We start from the raw sequence: 23,408 nt of genomic DNA on the forward strand, positions 1-23,408 counted from the left end.
AACACCACAAGGTTGGGCTGATGGCTTATTTTTTGTTCATTAACAGGAACGGGGAACAAGAAATGCTCCATCCCCACCTGAGGCTTGACAATTCTACTTGGCAGTGAGTCTTGCTCCACAATCTGGCCTCTACTTTTAACAGAGCACATAAATCAAACCCAAAGTTTTACCAACAATGACCTCTGTGGCAACTCATACAGTCTGGCAAGTCCAAATTGACATCCATCTAGTACGTCCTGAACTGTAAACCATGTTTCTCTAAGCTGTGTGCATGAGCGCTCATTAATACATGAAGTCCCGCTCTGCAACAATCTGGAGCCAAGCAGGGTCCTATACTGCCCATTGCCCATTTTATGATTATAGCACTTATAGTCTGCTCAGTATGTAAATATCTCCAGTCAGTAGGGGGGGGGGGGAATTAGAGGAAACATTGCTATGGCTTGCACTACTGGAGAAATGTGCACACAGAAATTAAGACAATAACTCTGAAATTTCTACCACATCAATTGATAAAAGTCCAGAAAACTTTGCTTGCATGGATTGCTAATGTTGTATCGATAAATAAGCACTTCAAAATAGAGTTACCTCTAATTGACGGAGGCCTGATAATGCCCCTGTTGCTCAGGTGTGCTTTGGCAGCTGGAAGCTGGAAGCTGGGAATGGCAGCGTAGGCTTGAGGCGCATAGAACACTGGAGCTCCCAGATAGGCTGTAGCAGGATCGTAGACATGCCCAAATGTATAGGTGTATTCGGGCAGAACTGCCCCTCGACCTCCTGTACCTCTGGTGTATCGCACATAGCTGTCTTTGTCTACTGGCTTGGCTAAGGTCACCTCAATGGGAGAGCCATCCACCACCTTAGAGCAAAATTAATGGAAAGTGTAAGGGGGAAAGGGAATGTGGTCTGTCTGTCTGTCTATCGCATTAAACACGGTCACCAGAACTGAGAACTAAATTCTGAGGTTCAGCCAAGCTTGCTGCAGAAAGTCACGGTCCAAGTGAGGAAACCCTTCCATCTGCAGAAATTTCTGGTAGATTCAAGCTAATATCTCCTTCAGGGTGCCAACCCTGGATTTGGAAGTTTCAGGAGATTTGGGGGTGGAATCTGGAGGGTGGGGTTTGGGGAGGAGAGGGACCTCAGCGGGTTGTAATACCACAGAGTTCACCCTCCAAAGCAGCCATTTTCTTCAGGAGAATTGATCTCTGCATCCTGGACATCAGTTGGCAGACTTTGTCTGCTCCCATCGATATCTGCCTTTACTCTGAGGTAATCCGGGAAACGTTGCTCTGTGTTTTCCTAACTGAAGTAAGGAAGGCAGCTGTGAGCAAAGTGGCCTCTTCTGTGGGTATCACTGTCCTTATGGAACTGTCCAGCAGGCCAATTTGTTGGAAAATGTTTGGGCCACATCAGACTTTTACATTAACTAGGATTTTATTGTTTAATTTTTTTAAATTAGGATTTTTCCCTTTTGGTGCTTTTGTGCCCTTTAAAACTTTATCTTAATTGATTTTTAAAAACATTTTTATCTATTCTTGTTGGCAGTAGCATGAATAAAAGAGGCAGCTATGTTAATTTCAAGTGATAAATAGTCAGCTATGGTTTGAGCAAAAGCTAACCTGAGTTGCACATAGTCAAAACGCAATAGTTTAGGCTGGCGCTTTGCTGTTTCAAATTGTATAAAACTATAAATAGCTGGTATGTTTCAGTCATGCCGATAGTTTGACAAATGGCTCATGATTCAAGCTCTAAGCGTACATCAAACATCACAGATTTCCAAGAATAGAAAATCACAGCAAACCAAAGTCATTGGGACCAAATTCGCATATTATATATTTTGTTATTATTTATTTATTAACCCTCTTTATGAACACTTATCAAGCCATGTTTATGTTATTCTCTTACACGTGCTCTAGCAAAATACTAAGCAAATCTAACGTTACCTTCCCATTCAAGACTTTCATGGCTTCAATTGCATCTTCTCGGTTATTAAAGTGCACAAATGCATAGTCTCTGATTTTCTTTACTCGTTCAACTGATCCTGTAAAAGAGATTTGCAGATTAGTTCTGCAGTGAATGTAGGTAAAGCACTGGTCTTCCAGTTATTCTAAAATCTTAAATAGGATAATTCTGCAGTAAATATTAAACCTTAGCACTGCAAGCCATCAACCATATAGCTAATTTTTTTGTATTTATACTAAGTTAATGATGTACTCTTTTTCAGCTTTCTGGTGTGGGACCTGAATATGTGTTAATAAAACAAGGTGTGACAAGCCATCTTTATCCGCATGATTAGGACTAGCATGCCAAGATAAGGAATGCTATGTAGCATTTCTGATGATGGAAGGATTTCCACCTGCAGAGGGAGACTTTCTTGCATCTCCTCCCACTGCAGCCATGAATGTCCCACCCAAATGATGTAATCAGAACAGCATTTGAGGGCAGGCATTGGGGGCTGCAGTGGGAGGAAGAGGCAACAGGCACAATGGATCTCCAGACTACAAAGATCAGCTCCCCTGAAGAAAATGGCTGTTGTAGAGGGCAGAGTCTATGGCATTATATCCTGCTGCCATCCTTCCCTTCCTGTCCCCAAACCCTATGCTGCCCTCCCAGATTTCCAGGAATTTCCCAACCAGGAATTGGTCACATTGGTGGTGGATGGTTTCATTGACAGTTCATTTACTGTCTTTCTAGACAGCTTCTTCCAATTGCACAATTAATTATAAACGAAGCCAAGATTTGCTGTAAAATCAGAATGGAGTCATACATTGCCAATTGTGTATTGTTTCTAAATTCTTTCTCGCACTGGCCATTGGAGTGCTGGTGAGCACAGCCCATAGTGGAATATGGGAAGCCTTGGAAAGTCACAGAACTGGGTATTTTATGTCATGTTTTATGCTCTTTAACAATATACCCTTTTGAACCCACCAACTTCAGTAGGCTGTAATTTTGTCTAGGATTACACTGTTAATGTCTTGAATGTTTATATATTTTACGTACATTTTAACTTGTAGCTAGCTGCTGAGCTCTAGGGGATAGAGTCAGAAACTATATATTTGGCTAAGTGTGGAGATTTCCATAGCTGAATATAATTGCTTCTGTTATCATTCAGCTTTTGTATCCTAGCTTTGGGCCCGTAATGAGCCACTGGAGAATTTGTGCTTTCTGTTCTGTGCAACGGAATTGAGGTTTTATTCCTGTTAATCTCAGTGTTGATGGCCGGGTATAACTGTTGGCTGTTATGTAATGTTCTATTGAATCATCGCAGAGAGTCTGGAAAAGTGTCAGTTGGGGGACTGAGCTTGTACCACCATCACCACCACCAGCAATCCCCCCCCAAAAAATGAGATTTAGATTTTTGCCAGCCGTGACCAATTAAACTAATTTGAATTTTGGGACACACATACCCTTGTCCTAATTTTTTTAAAACTTCCGTTGATAACATAAAAATAGCACCAAGCATGTGCTTTCTAAGGTACCCTTTGGTGTCCTGAAGCCTTCAACATGTCTCCTGCAGTTACCAATACCTGAGAGACCATACAGGCTTCCACTCTCATGAAGAATACTTTAACATTTCTGAACAGCCCACGTCTCTGCAATATTCATTCTGTTTGTCACCCAAGGTTTCTTAAGGCATGGGATTTTAAAAACAAAGTATGATGGTTTTGCATGAAAACAATCAAGTGAGAAGAGAGGGCTCAGGAAGGGCAAGATGCTCATGGACCAGAACCTAGGCAGAGTCTGTACTTACTTTGTTTATTCCATTGTCAATCCTGTTGAATTCAGATCGATTTGAACTCAGGTCTTCCTCTTCCCCCCCCCCCCAGTTGAAACAGGAAAGTGTTCTGCACATGGTTAGGGTAGTTCAGAAGGGGGGGGAGCCAAGCCTTTCTTTTCTTGAAGGGGGTGGGAGAGGAGCCAAGCAGGGAGCCTCTTTCTTTTCTTTGGGGGGGGGGGGAAGAGGATCGAAGAAGGCAGAAGAGGGAGAAAAAAATCCAAGGCCAACAGAAGTTGTGAGAAATTAGGGGCTTCTCCTTTAAAGCAAGCTTGTCACATGGGCACCTTTGGCCAATCAGAGCGTCTCTACCACGGAGGAGAGCCCAGATTCAAAACAGCCTGCTTTCTCAATCTGAATCTTAAAATATTGTAGAGGGCAGAGTCTATGGCATTATATCCTGCTGCCATCCTTCCCTTCCTGTTCCCAAACCCTATGCTGCCCTCCCGGATTTCCAGGAATTTCCCAACCAGGAATTGGTCACATTGTTAGTTGATGGTTTCATTGACAGTTCATTTACTGTCTTTCTAGACAGCTTCTTCCAATTGCACAATTAATTATAAACAAAGCCAAGATTTGCCATAAAATCAAAATGGAGTCATACATTGCCATACATTAAAAGCACTCTAAGATATTGCACAATCTGGATCATTCCTTCTTGCTGCAGAAGGAAAATTTAAATTGCCCAAAATCAAAACGGAAATCTCATTCTGTGTAGACGGCAGAGACTGAATCGACCTGGGATTGGAATAAAAGCTCCGTGCAGTTTATACCCTATTCCCAGGTAGACAAGATGCTGCTTAAATAAAAGCAACCTGACCAGTTTCAAGACATTCCAGGTGGACCAATAGTGACAGATTTTGAATGTGGCAAACATGATTATAATATGCCAGCCAGGGACAAAGCAGTGTGTTTGGGGAGCAGGCAGGCAGACTCTTGTGTTCCTCCTGGTTTTTGTTTTTTGTTTTGCTTTTCCAGTACAGTTTTATTGTCCCTGTCCTCTTCTGCCCCTCCTCCATATGTCAACCCTGTAAGGGAGGTTAGGGTGAGAGAGAAAGTCTATCTTTTTCAATCCTGTATCTGTTATTGACAAACTCTGAGCAAGCTGCCTTCCTTCATTTCTTTTACCTGGCTTAACGTTGTTGAATTCTTTTTCAATGGTCTCTTCAGTGGTTGACAACATAAGATTTCGCACGTAGAGGATTTTTACTGACGACATAGTGTCTTCATCGACCTCAACCTCTGGCTCTGCCCAGTCGACTGCAATAGGGTGTCCCCATAATTGTATCCTTCCTGTGAAGCAGTCAGAATTCCATAAATACATGACTTTGAATTCAAGTTGGATACAACACATACATGATTTGGAGGAAGGGAAGGCTTCCTGCAGAGATCTTATCCTAAAAATGAATCCGTATGGTGATGGAAACTGCTATTCACTACAGCTAGGCAGTTGCAAGAATGCAGAGGTTCTCCTTCACCAAACTTTGTAAATTCACAATTGCTGATATGGATTCGTTACTTTCTTCAGTGGGGCTACCTGTGTATGTATTTAGTAGAAACACTTAAACCAATCTGAAGCTTGTCAGAAGTGGATATAAGCATTATAGCTGCCCTGAAAAAAAATCCTGGGGATAAAAAGCCCAAAATTACAGAGATCATGATTCTGATTTTCCTATATCATGAGTCCTAAGTAGGAAAAAATAGGAAACTCCTTTCCCCCCATTGCTATAGACTGCTATAGACTGGGATATGACTGAAATTCTCCTGTCAGCAATAGTGGCCAAGCTGTTATCTTGGCCAGTTTGGTGTAGTGGTTAGGAGTGTGGACTTCTAATCTGGCATGCCAGGTTCGATTCTGCACTCCCCCACATGCTGCCAGCTGGGTGACCTTAGGCTCGCCACGGCACTGATAAAACTGTTCTGACCGAGCAGTGATATCAGCGCTCTCTCAGGCTCACCCACCCCACAGGGTGTCTGTTGTGGGGAGAGGAAAGGGAAGGTGACTGTAAGCCGCTTTGAGCCTCCTTCGGGTAGGGAAAAGCGGCATATAAGAACCTTCTTCTTCATCTTATACATTCATCCTATACATGCTATTGATTAAGATTTGCTGGCTGCCTGACAAGCTGCTAGACTGCTGCCAAGTTATTGCTGCATCCAACAACCCTGGATTCTCACATGTTTGTGTATGCGTCAGCAAAAGGTAGATGCATTAGGCTGATCCTGCATTGAGCAGGGGGTTGGGCTAGATGACCTGTATGACCCCTTCCAACTCTATGATTCTATATATGGTACAGAGATCTTATTCTTCATACATGTAGAACAATTCTCGCATAGTGGGAACTTTGAGCAATGCACCTTCAACTCTCCTTCTCTTATTGGGAACGCTCGTCAGGTTGCTTAGGTTGGTGGCCTGCATTTGATCCTATCTATCCCCAGCAGTGTTGTGATATTCTTATGCATACTACCTGGCAACAATTTTCTTCTTGCCATGGCCGCTGCCCGGTGACTGTTGTATTCCACGAAAGCAAATCCACGGTTTTTCGTTTTGTCAGCTGCGCTAGGATACACGATCACGTCGATCACACCATCTGTAACTTTCTTAATTTCTGCTAAAATTTCTTCCCTCCTCTTGGTTTTGGGGATTCCTCCTACAAATAAACGGCAGTTGTCTACACTGGCACAAACCCCTAGGAGCCGTCCATTCCTGCATGTAAACAACAGTTCCATTTTTGTAGTGAAACTCACTTCTTTGAGGACTATTGATCAAGAACTATGAGCTTCATGCGAAAACAGATTTGGGCCCAGGAGCTCCTTACAAACCAACATGAATGTCTAGGCTTAAGCTTTTGAGGGTCAAAGCTCCCTTTGATAGATTTGACTCCAATCTGACGGGACTACCATTTGACTTTTACTTATATTGTGCCACATGGCTTCCGCGCATCTCCAAAAGCAAGATGCTCTTCTTCCTGAATATAGAAAGCTTACTGAAAACAGAGAGCTGCTCATCCACACGCCTGGTCGACACAGGCCAATCCAGACTAAGATCTGCCCAAATCCTGCAAGCCCAAAATTTCAATCTAGGGAATGAATGGTTGCAAACATGGGTGCCATCAGTTCTACCCAATGTCTGCCACCTGATAAACAACAACAAGAGGCCTGCAGGATTTTACTTGCCGCGTAAAGTATGGAAGATAGCTAATAGAAAACAGACAGACTGGCAGTTGTGCAGACTAGTTGTTTAAAGCCAGTTTGGTGTAGTGGTGAGGAGTGTGGACTTCTAATCTGGCATGCCGGGTTTGATTCTCCTCCACATGCAGCCAACTGGGTGACCTTGGGCTCGCCACAGCACTAATAAAACTGTTCTGACTGAGCAGTGATATCAGGGCTCTCTCAGCCTCACCCACCTCACAGGGTGTCTGTTGTGGGGAGAGGAAAGGGAAGGCGACTGTAAGCCGCTTTGAGCCTCCTTCGGGTAGAGAAAAGTGGCATATAAGAACGAACTCTTCTTCTTCTAAATGAGGGGAAATACCAGGACCTGAATATGATTGCTGTCACAGGTATGTGAGCATCGTGCTTTCTGACTGAGCTCCTTGTACTCCCCCTAAACTGTGATTGAGTGGACTGAAAACTTAGATATTATTATTTCTCTAAATTGTCCAATCCATCTGCATGACTGTTGTACCCACTTGGGTATATATTTTATATTATTTATACTTCCGGTGTGTAACTTTGCCATATGATAAATAAATATTCCTGCTGACCAGCATGGCTACTCTTTGAAACTACTACTGCCATGTTAAAGTATCTGTACAGTGTAAGTAGCAGATCATAAACTGATAATGTCTTCAAATGGGTACGGAGGAAGAAGAGGAGGAATTGGATTTCATACCCTGCTTTTCACTACCCAAAGGGGTCTCAGAGTGGCTTACAATCACCTTGCTTTCCTCTCTCCACCTGCCCTGTAAGGTAGGTGGGGCTGAAAGAGCTCTGACAAAACTGCTCTGTGAAAACAACTCTGATGGGACTGTGACTAGCCCAAGGTCACCCAGCTCGCTGCACGTGGAGGAGTGGGGAATCAAACCTGGCTCTCCAGATTAGAAGCAGCCACTCTTAACCATTACAATGGGCTGGCTTTCAAGAACAATCAGATTTTTTTGAGAGTAAGTTAAGGTTTCGTTCATGAGAGAAAGTGTTGCATAGAAAATGTAAGGCAAGTAGGATTTGTTCATGCATAAAATCCATACATTTTAATATTTAATCTTTAAGGGAGTTTAGACTGAGGGTGGACAACAAGCTTGTCACTTAGGCAATTCTGGTGGGGTCAGATTTATCCACGTTATTCCAGTTGCTGTTCCCTAATATAAATCCTTGTTATATTATGTGGGGTTTAAATGTGGGACTTAATGTGGTTTGCTGTGTGGCTTTTGCAACTTGTGCCACATAGGCCTTGAGCAGGAATAGTCAAACTGCGGCCCTCCAGATGTCCATGGACTACAATTCCCAGAAGCCCCTGCCAGCAAATGCTGGCAGGGGCTTCTGGGAATTGTAGTCCATGGACATCTGGAAGGCCGCAGTTTGACTACCCATGGCCTTGAGTAACCAAGTTACGCAAAAGCATTTGCAGGATAATTTGTTGACTCGATTTTAGACTTAGCTATGTAATACCAACCAGGTTTACCTAATTTCATAATTGTTCAGTTGCCTGATAGCATTCTTGGCTTCCTGTTTGTTGGCAAAGGTTACGAAAGCATATCCCCTGTTGTTTCCGTTGAAGTCCATCATCATTCGCATTTCATAGATCTTACCAATCTGAAAGGACAAAGAACAATCTCCTATAACCTTTTCCCTTAGGCAGACCAAAGTTCTTAGACAAAGTTCTGATGCAATTCTACCTGTGTATCAGTTCCTCTTCAGACTGTAGCGCAAAGCTCAAGATATGCCTTCTGATCCATGTTCAAAGTCAAAATAAACAGAAGGAAGCATCTGTTGAAGCTAACAGTCCATGCTGCTCTAGCCCTGTTTGATCTAGTTAGCAAGGTAAATGGCACATACTGATAACACATCGTCTGCTCTTCTGTGCACGTCTGACAAACTGTGGAGTGCACTTATCCAAATATAAGTAATGATTTCTTGCATTGATCTGTTCTTTGTATTTTTTTTTTAAATCCCATTTCTGCTTGTGCTGAGAACAAAAAGAGAGAAGAGGGTTTTAACAGAGCCATCCTAGGCAGAGTGACACCATTCAAAGCCAGTTGAGGGCTGTGTGTTCAGAGTGGCATAACTCTGCGTAGGATGGCACTGTTAGTCGGTGAAAGAACCCAAGCCCAAGCCGCAGAAAAATACCTACCAATTTAAATTGGTGTAGGTGACTTGAAGAACTCTTCTTCTATGACACTTTTTGTTCCCCTGATTGCAACAATGAGTATTAGGAAGATGGAGCAGCTGGTTGCTTCTTTTGAGAATTATTCCATATCCCTCTTGGGCTGTGTTATGATTCCACTGGTACAATAGGATATTAGGCGTTCTTTAAACAGTGGGCTATTATGGTAAGGGGGAAAGTGTAGGTGGCTTGTGATTTCTTCTTCTGTAATCTGGTCTTGTCTGAAGGTGTGTAAAATGGAGGGGGAAGGACAGAAATGCATAGTCCCGGTATGAGATGTATTCTGGGCCCATATCTCCCCTTGATGCACTCAGGACTTCTGTAAAAATGTCTATTGTTTATACTTGTTTAGTCTTTTACTGTCCCATATATGCATCACACGTTGATACATATTTTAGCACAGAATACTTGCATTCACAGAACAGGAACATTCATATGGGGAAAATGCATACTGCTTGGAAACAGTCCGGAGAGAACGAACAATTTGTGTTTTATGGGACTGACCAGTTCTTTTTAAAAGTTACAATAGAGTCACTTTTTTTTAAGAGTTGGATTTGGATCCCACCTACAACTTTGCCAATCCCCTCCCCTTCCAAAGAGCCCAAAATACGCCCCCCGATACTGGTCTGTTGGCTATGAGCCTGGAGGGAGCTGTAGGCCTGCTTCAGGATGGGGAATCAGTGATGTTTGCCCCTCTTGCACATGTGGAAATATTTAGGTGGGGTCCAATCCTCTGATTTGGTTTTGTTAAGCATTTATTTCTACAAGGCCTATCTGAACAAGGACTGGGCTACACAGAATGTTCTTCATCCTTACAAACGTCGCAGTGTTTCATGGATTTGTGCTCATTGGTAGAAACACAAGCCCTGCATTGGAATTCAGATGGTATGCTAGCACAGGGGTGTGCATGCATAAGTTTCCTTTGTACATTCTTTCTTTTGCTGAATCAAGGGATCCCTATTCAGTCCACTGGCCTCTCTTACACACATGAGCCCTTATTTTTCTATGCATCTTGCCCCTTGAACAGCTGATAGGAATGGGGCAGCTACACAGGCTGGGCTGTTCTGAAGAAGTCTACAAGGTGGCTTTTCTGTCGTTTTTTTTTTTGTGTTCCTGGGAGAAGTAAAATAAACCTGGCAGAGGGCAATTAGAGGGCCATACGATTATTTTTGGTTAAACTTATTTTATGTTTATTGTATTTAAAACATTTCTATGCTGCCTTTCCTCCCAAAAAGGGTGCTGAAGATAGCGAACATCAAAACTTCAAAACATTTCAACAGTAAAATGTTGAAGATGTTAAAGCAGCATTTAAAAAGGGTATATATAGGATACTGAAACCATTCAATAAAAAACATAAACACCTGACACATGAAACACAGGTTCATTTTACAAACTATAAACGACACAAACCTCTAGTTAATCACCTAGCTCATCTCTTAGAAATGTAATGTTTGGCAGATCTTGCCTTAATCTGAAGACTGGCTCCAGCTGAATGCTATTTAGCCTTGAGATGGGGCCTGATAATAGGTGTATTCTTGTCAGATCTTGGAAGCTAAGCAGAGTGGGCCCTGGTTAGTATTTAGATGGGAAACTACAAAGTAAGTACAGGATTGCTTCACAGAGACGGGTTATGCATGGCGGTGGCTGCGCCAGGCCACTGCTGGTTCCTTGTGGCGTGGTAGCATGCCCTGCTGCTTCCCAAGTATGTGCAGGGGATGGACTCCCCCAGCACACACGAACTGCCCCAACATTGTTTATGTGCATGCACAGTGCCAGAGCTGGAAGAGCCTATCATGTATGACAGGGGAGACGGAGCAGGGGGCATGGAGCCCCACCACACAATGGCGGGGGAGTGGGTTGCCGCTACCCCTCCATCGCAGGAGTGAGAGACCACCCCTTTCTGCTCTAAAGCACCGTGAAGCCATCCGGGGTGTGCAGTGTCCCTGCAGGGACACCATAGGTTGGGGGAGGAGCCGGTTCCAAAGTATGTATAGGGCCGGCTCGGTAGGGCTGCGGGTGGCGACCGCGGCTACACAGGGAATGCGGAAGTATCTGCGTTCCCTTACTGCGGGCTATTCAGGCCCTTAGTCGAGCCAGGGATGGATGGTGTCTGGGATGGTGGCGACATCATGCATTATTGGGGATTTGCCCTGCTGCCCCATCACTGCCAGCCTGGACTTCCCACCACATGCATAATCAGTCAGAGATGGGCAATGACAAACCACATCTGAAAATCTCTTGCCTGGAAACTGCTATGGGGTTGACCTAAATTGGCTGCAACTTGAAGGGGAAAATTTGTGCTACTTCTCCACTGGAAATAGCATGCATCCTGTCTTAGGCTAAAGATGATTCCTCTAACAGCAGATTTTCATTGGATTTGGAAGAATTCCTGGGAGGGAGGCTTCAAACTTTGCTCAGGGTATGACACATGCCATGGAGTATTGTCTCCAAGAGACAAGGAGAGTACCATCAATCATGCCTAGGCATGTGCAAACAAAAAAAAACGTACATTTTTGTATTTGTTCTGAATTGATTTGGGCTGGTTCCAAAGCATCACCCTTCCCCAGTTCAGATTCAGCTAAATCAGAAGCGATTCAGTGCCATTAAAGTCAATGGGAAATTTTCACCTTCTGTCTATTCTGTGGTCTGTGCAAGCAGCAGTTTGAGGTAGCGGCCCCAAATTTGCAGCATAGCTGTGGGAGTCTCTCCTCAAAAGAGCCCCCAAGTTGACAAAAGACTGGTAACAATGGAAGTTGGATGGGGGCATCCTCTTTGGGTGCCCATAGAACTGAATCCGGGTCTAATCTTTTTGAAACCTGGTGGTTCTTTTGAGGAGAGGATCCCACTGCTATTCTGTAAATTTGGTGCCTTTACCTCAACCCACCCCCTCCCCACAGAATAGATAGAAAAAGAAAATTTTAACTTTAAATCGCCCCATCTCTAAATGACCGAATTGCACCCGAATTGCAGTGATTCAGACAAGGCTGATTTGGGCAAGGCTGATTTAAGTACAGGGAAAGGTTGATTCAGACTGAATTAGTCCAAAAATTGTTCAAATCAATAATGGGTACTTTTGGACTATCCAAACCAAATTGCACATGCCTAGTGATGACTAGACAAAAGAGCCTCTTGTGGCGCAGAGTGGTAAGGCAGCAGACATGCAGTCTGAAAGCTCTGACCATGAGGCTGGGAGTTCGATCCCAGCAGCTGGCTCAAGGTCGACTCAGCCTTCCATCCTTCTGAAGATGGTAAAATGAGTACCCAGCTTGCTGGGGGGTAAACGGTAATGACTGGGGAAGGTACTGGCAAACCACCCCGTATTGAGTCTGCCATGAAAACGCTAGAGGGCGTCACCCCAAGGGTCAGACATGACCTGGTGGCTTGCCCAGGGGATACCTGTACCTTTACCTTAGCCATGACTAGGAGACAGGTAAGTAGTGGAGGTAGATCAGGAAGGTTTTGTATATGCCTGTGTATGTGAGGATACCTCTAGAAGCCTGTGAATGAGTTGCAACTAACAGTTATACCTTGCATAGTTATTAGAGATTCCCACTCAAACACGGTCCAAACTTCATCAAAAGTTTTAATAACAGCAGACAGTTGTGCTGAATTTACATCAAGGCAGTTAAATACACCTCACTGTCATACCTCATAAACTCCGTGTAGATGGCAGGGACTGAATCAAATTGAGATTGGAATAAAATCTCCGTGCAAATTCAGCCCTAGAGAGCAAACCTAAACAGGTCTACTCAGACTCCTATTCAGGTCTACTTAGTGGGCTTTACTCTTTGGGAAAGTGTTATTGGTACTGAGCTGCCAGTCCTCTGAACCAGTCACTCAATGTTCCTATGAGGGTATTTTAGTGCAGGAAAACACCTGGCTATGCTAGTTATTGGGGTGCGGTTGTGGGTTCTCTTTCTCTACCCATACTCCAAGTGTAACAAATGAACCAGGTTACCTTCAGGTAGTAGATAGTGTGCCTTAAAAATGTACCTTGGTGCCTAGAAGTTGCCTGTTTCAGACTGGCCCTGCATTACTATTACATCATCATGATTTCCACTCAAGGTTCTCTGCACACAAATGTACCTCTCAGGGACCAGGGTGGATTCAGATGAAAGCCTGAAATACTGAAGTAAACAATTTATTTCATACCTGGCACCTAGGACAGTGGGTGAGATTGCAGCTTACTCCCTCCTGTATGTAGCCAGTTTTTCAATATTAGAAGTTGTTAGGTGACAGAGCTTCCCTTTCTTTTTCCTATATCAATCTACATGCCTGGCATTGGCCACAATTAAAGTGGTTCATCTGCCAGGTTCTAATTACCAGTAGAGGCACACCTTCAAATCTGCTGTCAGCTTTGCAGATGTAGGATAGTTGTGCATATGTGTTTGCCAGCCCCCTAAGTTAAACAGTTACCTTACCTGCTGCTAAGTAGCCAATAAAAGAATGGGGTAATGGACCACAGTGACATCAATTTTTGAATGAAAGGAACAGGATGTCTCAGGTTTTTTGCTATCACACTCTGTTGAACTCTCCAGGCCTGCAGCCACCATTCCAGACACTGAATACACTCCCGCTTTACCACAACAAAACAAAGACATTTATAAAAGGCTTTCTATGACCGTTTATGCACTGGAGGTTTCATGCCTGGCTGCAGGCTGGAGTTTTAGTCATGGCGGGCTGCCCCACCTCGTCCTGCACCCACATGGGGGGAGCATTTGGCCCAGGGCACCTCATCTGCCCCCGATCTGTGCTCCTGCATGGGAGCTGGGGCAGTGAAGTTCCCAGTGCATAAACGGTCTATCTGTGAGAGAAGAAAAGTTAGGCCATATAAAAGTATTACTTTTTCACATAATGGTATAAGTTCATCTTCAAAGAGGTCCCGGGGTAATTTTCCAATGAAAATCTCACAGCCTCTTTCTGGCGATGGTCCATCCCAGCCTGGTGGTGGCCCTCCATACTTTCTTTGACCATTTTCCTGAGTTGAAAAGAACAAAAAATATGCAGCATCAAAATTTCAAATCTCTTCAGTATACATCAATTAATTTTCTTCATGTGACGATGGCTTGGATCGCGCCTAAAAGTTCTGAATGCTCAAGGGGGAGTGAATTTTGCTGACCCCTCCATGGCAGACTCCTGTACCCCCAAGAGCAGTATTTTGTGTATGTGTATGAATTTTGGGCAGCACCAGCAGGAGAGAGGCAGGAAAGTAATGCTCCATGGACTGAAATTGTTCTGGTTATAGAACTTTTAGGTAGAGTCTTTTAAAGCTACGTTTATTAATTAGACATGCCCTGGGACCTCCAAAGACATCCTGGCATCCCCAAGAGGCTGGAGTACATGCCCTTCTGGAACACATATTTGGTTAGTTCCTCTGAGAATATTCCTGCCCCAAGAGACTACCTGGATTCTCATGTAATCAAACCTAGTATCCCAACTTCATCTCATGAGACCTGAAAAAGCCTCTTTGATTAATTTCATCCTGAAATATGGCTTATAACAAAAAATGCTTTACAACATCTAAGTAGGATGAAAAGGAAAATGGCGTCCTTCCCTTTTTAAGCCTTTAATGATGGCAGATCACTATCTTTTAATAGAATATTAAATATTGATCTGCTCCGATAATAACTGTATCGCCTTTCTACTTTGAACTTATGCACCTTTCTTTCTGTCTGGATGGCAAAGTATGTGTAAAGAGAACAGATATCTTGGTGAGAGCATGCAAGAGTGACAAGATCTGTAACTGAACCAAGACTGAGTCCTGCGGTACCTTTAAGATCAATAAAGTTTTATTCACGGTAAGTGTTCATGAGAATGCATCCTTCTTCAGATAACATTGAAAGGGAAGCTGCTGGTGGAAAGGTGAGCAGCAAATTAGTACAACGCATAATAAAGTTGTTTGAGAGATGCAATATTACACTCCATCCATTTCCCCTAAGTGGGGAGCCAACCTTACAGCATCCTTTTCTTTGAGATTGGGGTGATTGGCTGGGCAATGTATCTCCTCTGACCAGAAAAATACATTCTTGAAATATTAATTAAAAATTTAAAAAGGTTAACATCTGCCCTCCAGTCTCAGATTTTGATATATTTATTTCCTTCACTAGATTTTTGTATTAAACCCAAACTAATGGTGACCGTATTAACTAAGATTTTAAAATCTCATTTGGTCTTTGCATCTGTCAAATAAATTTATTATGCTATATATGCTAATTTGATGCTCACCCTCTACCTATATCTATGGAGTCATTTCAATGTATCTGAAGAGGTGTGCATGCACACAAATGCTTGTACCTTGAATGAAACTTTGTTGGTCTTAAAAGTGCCACTAATCAAACTTTATTCTACTGCTCCAGACCAACATCTGAATCTGTTAATTATACAAGAGAAAAATTAACATCTAGGAATCACAATCATGGCCCGTAATTAACTTACCTTGACTTTCTCATTGTATTCATTCAGGTAATGTGTGTGAATTTAAAAATATTAAGAATTCTGTGTCTGAAAATCTCAGTAGATGACAAATATTCTGATGCTTGGGTTTACTTCATTACATTCCAGTAAAAATAAAATTTGGATCTGTGAAGTTTGGATATTGGGCATGATTGCCCACGGAAACTTCTTTGGTGATGTGCAGCCCAACTGAGACTGAGAAATCAGCACATCCTTATCTAGATGCTACTCAGAGTATGGCAGGACAGGTAGCTAGTATGGTTTATGTGATCATAGCAGTTGTTTGAATTGCAGTAGCTTCATGCAAAGCCTCTATATGGAGATCCCAGTTTACAGAAACAATCCCAACCATCCTGGTGAGACATGAAACTCTGCTGGCAAACTGACTTGCTCCCTAAGGTAACAGAACAGGTGCTGCTGGTTGAATGAACCCGGGCATATAGATTCACTATTTTGTATCACAAAATCCACTAGACGGTAGCCCAGGTAGTCATTGAACAAACCCTTGTTAACAGTGGATGACCTCAACTGACTTACAAAGGAGTAATTCTGTTCAAGATGGCATGGTAAACTATTTAATTTACCTTTTAATCAGTGAGAAAATAGTAACCAAGAATGTGATGGGGAATTCCTACCTGAATCAAATTATATCCTGTGCGTTGAATTAATGTGCGGAGGGCAGCTTCTTTCTGGGTGCCGGCCAATCCATCCCCGGATTTTTGATTTGATTCCATTGTGACTGATTATCATCAAAAAATCACGTTAATTAGGGGTGCTCACTGCAATCAAATTTAAGATAAATTAAGTAAATTTTAAAAAGAAAGCTCCATAATGTCTGTGAAGGTGTTTTACATCAATCATTCAAAGTAATTTTTAAAAACCCAACTAAAAAGGACCAACATCTCAGTAAAACAAAAAGAAGCAACAGAGAATCTCTGGACTACAATGGGGCTTTGTGGGCACTCAGGTGAAAACTTTTCCTTGAATAGACTATTGAATCTTCCATTGTCCAAAAGAAAAACGATTTAGATGCTGGTCTTGGGGATTCATTGCGAGTTTTCAAAAGATTTTCTGTTTTCAAGTCCAGTGAATGAACTTTGCACCCAATGTGTCAGCAAATTTCTCAACCATTGCGATATTACCCTTGAGGTCATTAGCTAGATGATCAGCAGTATTTGCATTATTCTCTCCCCCCTCCCTCCACAAAGCAGGGATGCTGAAAGTAGATGCATGAAAAGGTTTCAAAAATGTTTTGAATCAAGTAACCTGAATTAATTCACTGATCATTAGTAGGAATGTAAAACCCATGGATTTATATTCACAATAGCAAACGCCATGTAGAACCCCATCTCAGGCAGTAAAACAGTGGGAAAGATTGGGTTCTTCTGTAGCCAGACATGAAGGCAGAATAAAATGATGGGACGAGCACAGAAGAGAGAATAAAGCAGGTGAAAGGTACCGCTCTGAGAACTAGGTATGAGTGGTCATTTTCTCTATTGATCTACAGGGGCCTCTCTATTCTGTGTGTAGCTGGCCTTTGACCCACTGTAACTGGCCCCCGTAGTTCCCATCTGTTCTTCACTGATGAGATTTGGGACTGGCTATTCTGGATTTATTCCTTTTTTGTTGGTACTATCACCTCTGCTCATGCACTGACTTTAAGATGATTGAACCACCCGAGAGAGGACTCTAGGAAAAGCACTGAGTAGTTTTCAAACATACTATTATCTCCCTCTCTTCCTCCTATCTTTCTCCCATGTGCTAGAGTTGTAGAATGTCAGTTCTTTGCTCTCTAAGCCTGCAATCAAATGGAGTGCAGTCCTGGAACAGTTTTACCACATTGCATCTGCTATCTGCTTTGGAGACTTGGCTGTAGTGATTTCTTTTTTAAGTACATTGTTTTGTGAGTTTGGGATCTGTATTTATCCTAAAAATGAGATGGTGTTTTTTTATAATGCTGTTAGAAAGAATTTCTATAGAGGGGAGATGGGTTTTAGTGGAATATTTCTTTACTTAGAATAATTTGCTGTCATTCACTGAGAAATATTTTGTTGAAAAGTAACTTAACCCAGGAAGTCCTACTTTATGTACTTCATTGATGATTGATAGTTCAGCTTTCCCAGTGACAGCCAGCATTGTGCAGTTGTTAAGAGTGGGGTCTCTAATCTGGAGAACCAGGTTTGATTCCCCAGTTGTCCTCGTGCAGCCAGCTGGGTGAACTAGGACTAGTCACAGATCTATTAGGGCTGTTTTTGCAGAGCAGTTACCTTACAGCTCTCTCAGCCCCACCTACATCACAGGGTGTCTGTTGTGGGGCTAGGAAGGGAAAGGTGTTTTGTAAGCTGCTTTGGGCTGCTTTTGGGTAGTGAAAAGAAGGCTATTAAAAACCAGCTCTTTTTCAAGGCAGATTACTCAGTTAAAAACAATGCAGTAGGAACAGCATTCAACAAACAATGATGAATATGATAGTGAGGGCAAGTTATGCAAAGAGCCCTGTTCCCTCTGGATCTTTCAGTTGAAACCTTAGCAGATGCAATGCGAACAGAGAAAAGAAATAATAGTGAATCCAAGGGTGAGAATATGAAGGAGTTGATTGGTCACCGTAATATTCAACTGGCTTGTCAATTGGCAACAGTCCTCCAGTCCTCCCGTGGAACATGAACGTTGGACTTGGATGTGCCTTTCTTGCTGAGACCTAGCTGTGCATGCTGTATCTTTAGTATGGGATTAATATACTTCTATCAGACCTTTATCAATTGCTTACGTATATGAAATGCTCTACCCATTCTTCAGTGCCACATAATTTTTATTTACGTATTCAAACATTTGTATCCCACCTTTCTGTGTGGTTCAAGGTGGCTTATGATAACCGTTAAAGACATTCTCAGTGAAAAGCCAAACTAAAATAGCAAGCCCCAAATCTCTCCTCTCCCCTTTCAAAGATTGCCTGGCCATCAAACACCCTCAAGAGCCCTGGTGAAAAAGGCAGGAAAAAGGCCTTGCAAAGCCTCCTGAAGATCTCCAAGGGAGTGGGTCCCCTCGCCTCTTTAGAGAGCCCATCCTACAGAACAGCAGCCATGATGGGAAAAGCTTTGGTGGATGCCAGATGGGCCGGCATGGGTAGTCAGACAGTCAACAGATGGCTACCTTCAAATACATCAGTGCTAATGATCAAATAGCGCAATGAATAGTTAAGCTAGTGCCTGGAGCACAAGACATTCTCACAGGTTTTCAGTTGTAACTGTAGAGACACTTGTCTGGTAACATCATTCAAAGTAATTGTTACTGGTAGCCTCTTCTTCCTTTTTTAAATATTTAATTAAAAGTTGGAAAATACAATTTTAATAAAATATGTTTTCATTTTTTTAACTGGAAAGTTACGTAATAACTAACAATTGCAAACTTATCTAATGTTTGGATGGAGCAAGCAACATATGGTGAGGTGATAGCCTTTGATCTCTAATAGCAACATTTTGGTTTCTCTTTGTAAAATACACTGAATTCTAGGGGATTGATTGGCTGTTTTGACAAAGGATTATCATTGGCTGTCTTTGGTTGGGACACAGATGTAACAGAACTGATTTTTGCTATATATTCCCTGTCATGTAAGAAGATCATAGTCTGACGAAGGGTGCTTGCACTCGAAAGCTCACACCTTCAATAAATCTTTGTTGGTCTTAAAGGTGCTATTGGACTCTGATTTTATTATCTAACGATGTTATTTTACTCAGTCATTTTCAGGAGGGCTAATTTAAGGCAGCATCTGGTAGCCATACATTTTAGAATTGTTAAGATTTTATGAATATGTTTAGATACACTAGAAAAGCTCAGGTTATACTGTCTTTACATATGTTTCTTGCTGATAAATCTGGGAAACTACCTAAATTTGATAAGGTGTCATATGATGATATTATTCGCCATCAAATTGCTTTCAAAATCTTATTTGCTGGCAGCATTACAGCTAAGTTCTGAGTTACTAAAAATAAAGGAATCTTATTTGCCAGTTAAAATTAGAGCATCTTTTCATTTCCATTCAAAAGCTGCTTCAAAATGGGTTTCTTCAATATTACATTTTTTATCAAAGACTTTTCAATATAATTTTGATACAGTCATAATCACCTCATGCAGCAAGTTAAAAAAAAATCAAGGCTCACTGTAACAGAAGAGGACTTTTTAAAAAACCCATTCAATTCCATTTTCCGGAAATGAATATATGAGTTCTAAACCTTTTAAAAATCCCCATTCAATTCCATCTTCTGGAAATGCATATATGAGTATTAAACCCACAGTGAACTTCAGAAAATGCAAATACATGATTTGAAATGACTTGCCAAATATCTATCATGTTTGTATCCTACCATTCATCTAAGGAGCTCAGAAAGGTCTACGTAGGACTGCTATCCTCAATTTTACCTTTGCAACAACAACTCAAGGAAGTAGGAGAAACTGAAAGAGTGTGACCAGCCCAAGATAACATCATGAACTCTGTAGCTGAACGAGAACTTGAACTTAGACACCGTCCTACCACGTTAACATTCTCACCACTGATCTACATCTGGTTCTTGATATAGATCGATTATATCAATATAGATCATATTTTGGATCAACAAGGAAAGAGGTTGCCCCTCTGAGACTCTCCTCATCTTAAGTTTCCCAAATTTCAAATGGCACACCTTTTCCTGAAGACATGCCTTATACTTAAAAAAAAAAGTTTTACTTTCAAAATATGTTATTTATTCGTTCGGCTATTGTAAAATAAAAATATTTTATACCTGTATGAAATACTGTTCTTTGTAATTTACAGCAATTATTATTACACAACTGAGGTAGTCCAACAACAAAACTAGATATCACCTAGAATACTAGTCATGGTTGTTTTTGATGATGATGATGATAGATTCTAAAGACACAAAACTCTTCTTCTTGCTTAATGTTGACCTCCAGTTGAAATATATGAATTCTTTAACTTACAGGAATTATTGAGGCATATTTTTTTCTTGTTTTCACATATCCTTCTATGTGTATTTCTAATTTGTTAGCATGGGAGAAGATGGCGACTCATACAGAAGTAGTCTCCCCTGAAGGCAAATAATTGCTGTGTTTCTTGTTAGGTCACCCACCACTACTACCAACACCGGAAACTGAGTGGAAGAAAGCTAGGCCACAGCCATGAGTGACTCATGCTGAGATGTAGCATGCGGCTTCTCATGTGAGAGGCTCACAAATGCTTGATTTATCCCTTGCAGCCCACAAGCACATGGTTCAGAAGCTACTGATCAAAAGGAAAGGATGGGTTTGTTTGTCTGTTACTTTTAAATCCTATTCATCCTGCAAGAAACTTCTCTGGTTGTATCTTTGCAAAGACCTTGTTTGTGATGGGGAAGTTGGAACGAGAGAATATGTCAAACACAAGGTCACCCAGTCATGAGTAAAAATTTGCACCTCAGCCTCCCTGATCAAAATTTAGCAGGCTATGCCATATATTTTTTTGTTTTACTAAAGGCATTGCCCTGGTAGATTTTGAAAATAGGCATCTTAGCATATAGGAAGGCAGTGTTAGCTCTTCAGTTAGCTGTTTTCTTTGGGGGAAGTGTACAGTTATATATAATTAACCCTGCATTTAACTGAGTTTTGTTTTGCCAGATATGTTCTGTACATTATAACCTGCAGGACTAAATGGCATAGTGATGAAGACCACGAACCTTTCCATTCCGATTCTTACAGCTCTTATATAAGAACATATAACACAGCCTTGTAGCTTTGGGTCTATATAGCTTTGATTTGTTTTGTTTAAACTGAAGGTGCAAAGGCTCGAACTTGCTGCAAAGCTCACAGTCACCTTCAGTTGTATCAACCCTTCATGGATGAACTTGCTTCCATTTTATTGGCAGTTTCTCAGCCTCTTTTTGAATCTTCTTGAAGCTGACTCATAAGACTTTGTAATGCTGTTTCTAGTGGCAATGTTGTTCCCCATCCCCGTATTTGCAGACACAGTTGTCTTCTGCTGTTCAAAGATCAATGCACATCTCAAAGAAAATGACTGTGGAATTTCTTAACCTGATGGAAACACAGGTTTCCAATGTACTAACTTTCCCTCCAGCTGTGTGTTTGCTTCTGGAGCGTGCTTGTTAGTAGTGCTCTCTGGAAGCCTAGTTACTGTTTCCATTAATAAGATAAGAAAAATGGTGTTTGTCATCTACAGATCAATAGACCAATACTGAGGTGCAAGAGACTGATATAGCAAAACCAAATTGAAATGGCGGAGAATAAGAACTCTGGAAACAAGTGGACCTGTAGACCATCAGCAGCCCTAAGAAATCCTGGGACTGAGCACCACTGAATAAATCTGAATGTGACCTTTCTCAACTTTTTTACAATTGAAAAACTCTTGAAACATTCTTAAGGTTTTAGAAACTCCAGACGTGGTGCAATCATGCAGAATATGGTTGGCCTGTGTACGTGCCCCTCCCCTCCCCACCCCCTCCAGGCCCATCATTGGCCATTTTGGGAGGGGTGAATGAGTTGACCAATTAAAAAAAACATAAAAAATAAATAGTTGAGAACGCTATAGGAAGGCTCCATGGTGGTGACGTATGGAGACCCCATGAGCTTTTCAAGGCCAAAGATGTTCAGATGTGGTTTGCCATTGCCTGTCTCTATATCATGACCCTGATATTCTTTGGAGGTCTCTCATCCAAGGTCACACCTACTTAGCATCCAGTTGATGAGATCACGCTAGTCTGGGCTATCTAGGCTAGTACAGGCTCCATAGGCTAGAGGAAAACTACACACCTTGCTCAGTGGAGTGGGAAGATAGACCTAGAATCCACCCAAATAAGCATGGCAGGAGAAGATCCTATAGGCATAAATATGTAAACCCTGCTTGACATGTCTGGGAGAGAACAGGCCCCCCAAATAATAGTTTAAAAAAAACTTATAGCAATGCTGCATGAGATAGGTCCTTAAGTAAGCAACATGTACAAAAGCCAGCATATAACCAAAAACACAGCCCTCTGAATATGTTGATTAGGAACATCAGCGGTTTCTATTGCCTTTGACTACTTATCTATACATTTAATGAGAGCTTCCCACATGATAGAAAGATAATACAGTAAAAGCAGAATTGTCCAGATTGTTTTATCAATATGTTCACAGTGCATTGAGGCTTTTTAAAACATTTGAAAAGATTTCTGAACTGACAAAATAAATATGCCTCTCTCAGTTGGTATCACAAAGCCCTAAGTGGTGTGCATTGAGTCTTATAATGATGCTGTATAAATAGCACAAATACCTTCATTCTCTCCATCCTTGCCTTTACTGTCTATTATACATCATCCTCAAAAGGTGACCCTGGAAGAGCGCAATCGTAATTCCACCAGACAGCAATATGAGTTGCTTGAATGGACACATGGGGTTTATGGTTTGTTATGGCCCACTGCAACACTGTGCCCTACATCATTCCTTTAACACCATCTGTCACTGCATTCTCCAAGGACAGGGTTTTCTACAACTACCTAGTTTTCACTCAATGCAAGACAATTTAATAGGGATGAGGTTTTTAAACTTCATACGGAATTCAGGTCAGAAGAAGAGGCCCACATGTCAGCCACCAAGAAACATGCATCCGGTTCAAAACAACTTGTTTGCTAGAGCTCATGCTTGTAAACACTATGGTATCCACAGGCAATGTGGATAGGATACAAGAGAAAGAGGAGTCTGCTTGCAAAGTAGCCTGCAACATGCCACAGAAATACATTAATATTTGACTGTTATGGAGAGAGATTTTTGGTGCTGCAGTCAAGA

At 41.8% G+C, this 23,408-nt stretch overlaps 1 protein-coding gene across 3 annotated transcripts in view; it reads right to left on the reverse strand.

The window, feature by feature from the left end:
• The window catches only part of A1CF (APOBEC1 complementation factor), a 38,338-nt gene that overhangs the window by 14,243 nt on the left and 687 nt on the right, over nucleotides 1-23,408 (reverse strand). For all 3 annotated transcript variants that reach the window (XM_077350398.1, XM_077350396.1, XM_077350397.1), the window contains exons 2-8: nucleotides 16,241-16,384; nucleotides 13,996-14,130; nucleotides 8,451-8,581; nucleotides 6,238-6,476; nucleotides 4,901-5,065; nucleotides 1,941-2,038; nucleotides 586-856 (exon numbers count right to left, since the gene is read on the reverse strand). In XM_077350398.1, the coding sequence (XP_077206513.1) occupies nucleotides 586-856; nucleotides 1,941-2,038; nucleotides 4,901-5,065; nucleotides 6,238-6,476; nucleotides 8,451-8,581; nucleotides 13,996-14,130; nucleotides 16,241-16,339 (1,138 nt within the window). In that variant the 5' untranslated portion in view covers nucleotides 16,340-16,384. The remainder of the gene's footprint in view (nucleotides 1-585; nucleotides 857-1,940; nucleotides 2,039-4,900; nucleotides 5,066-6,237; nucleotides 6,477-8,450; nucleotides 8,582-13,995; nucleotides 14,131-16,240; nucleotides 16,385-23,408) is intronic.

The sequence above is a fragment of the Paroedura picta genome, chromosome 8, assembly GCF_049243985.1.
Source record: "Paroedura picta isolate Pp20150507F chromosome 8, Ppicta_v3.0, whole genome shotgun sequence".
Lineage (NCBI taxonomy): Eukaryota > Metazoa > Chordata > Lepidosauria > Squamata > Gekkonidae > Paroedura > Paroedura picta.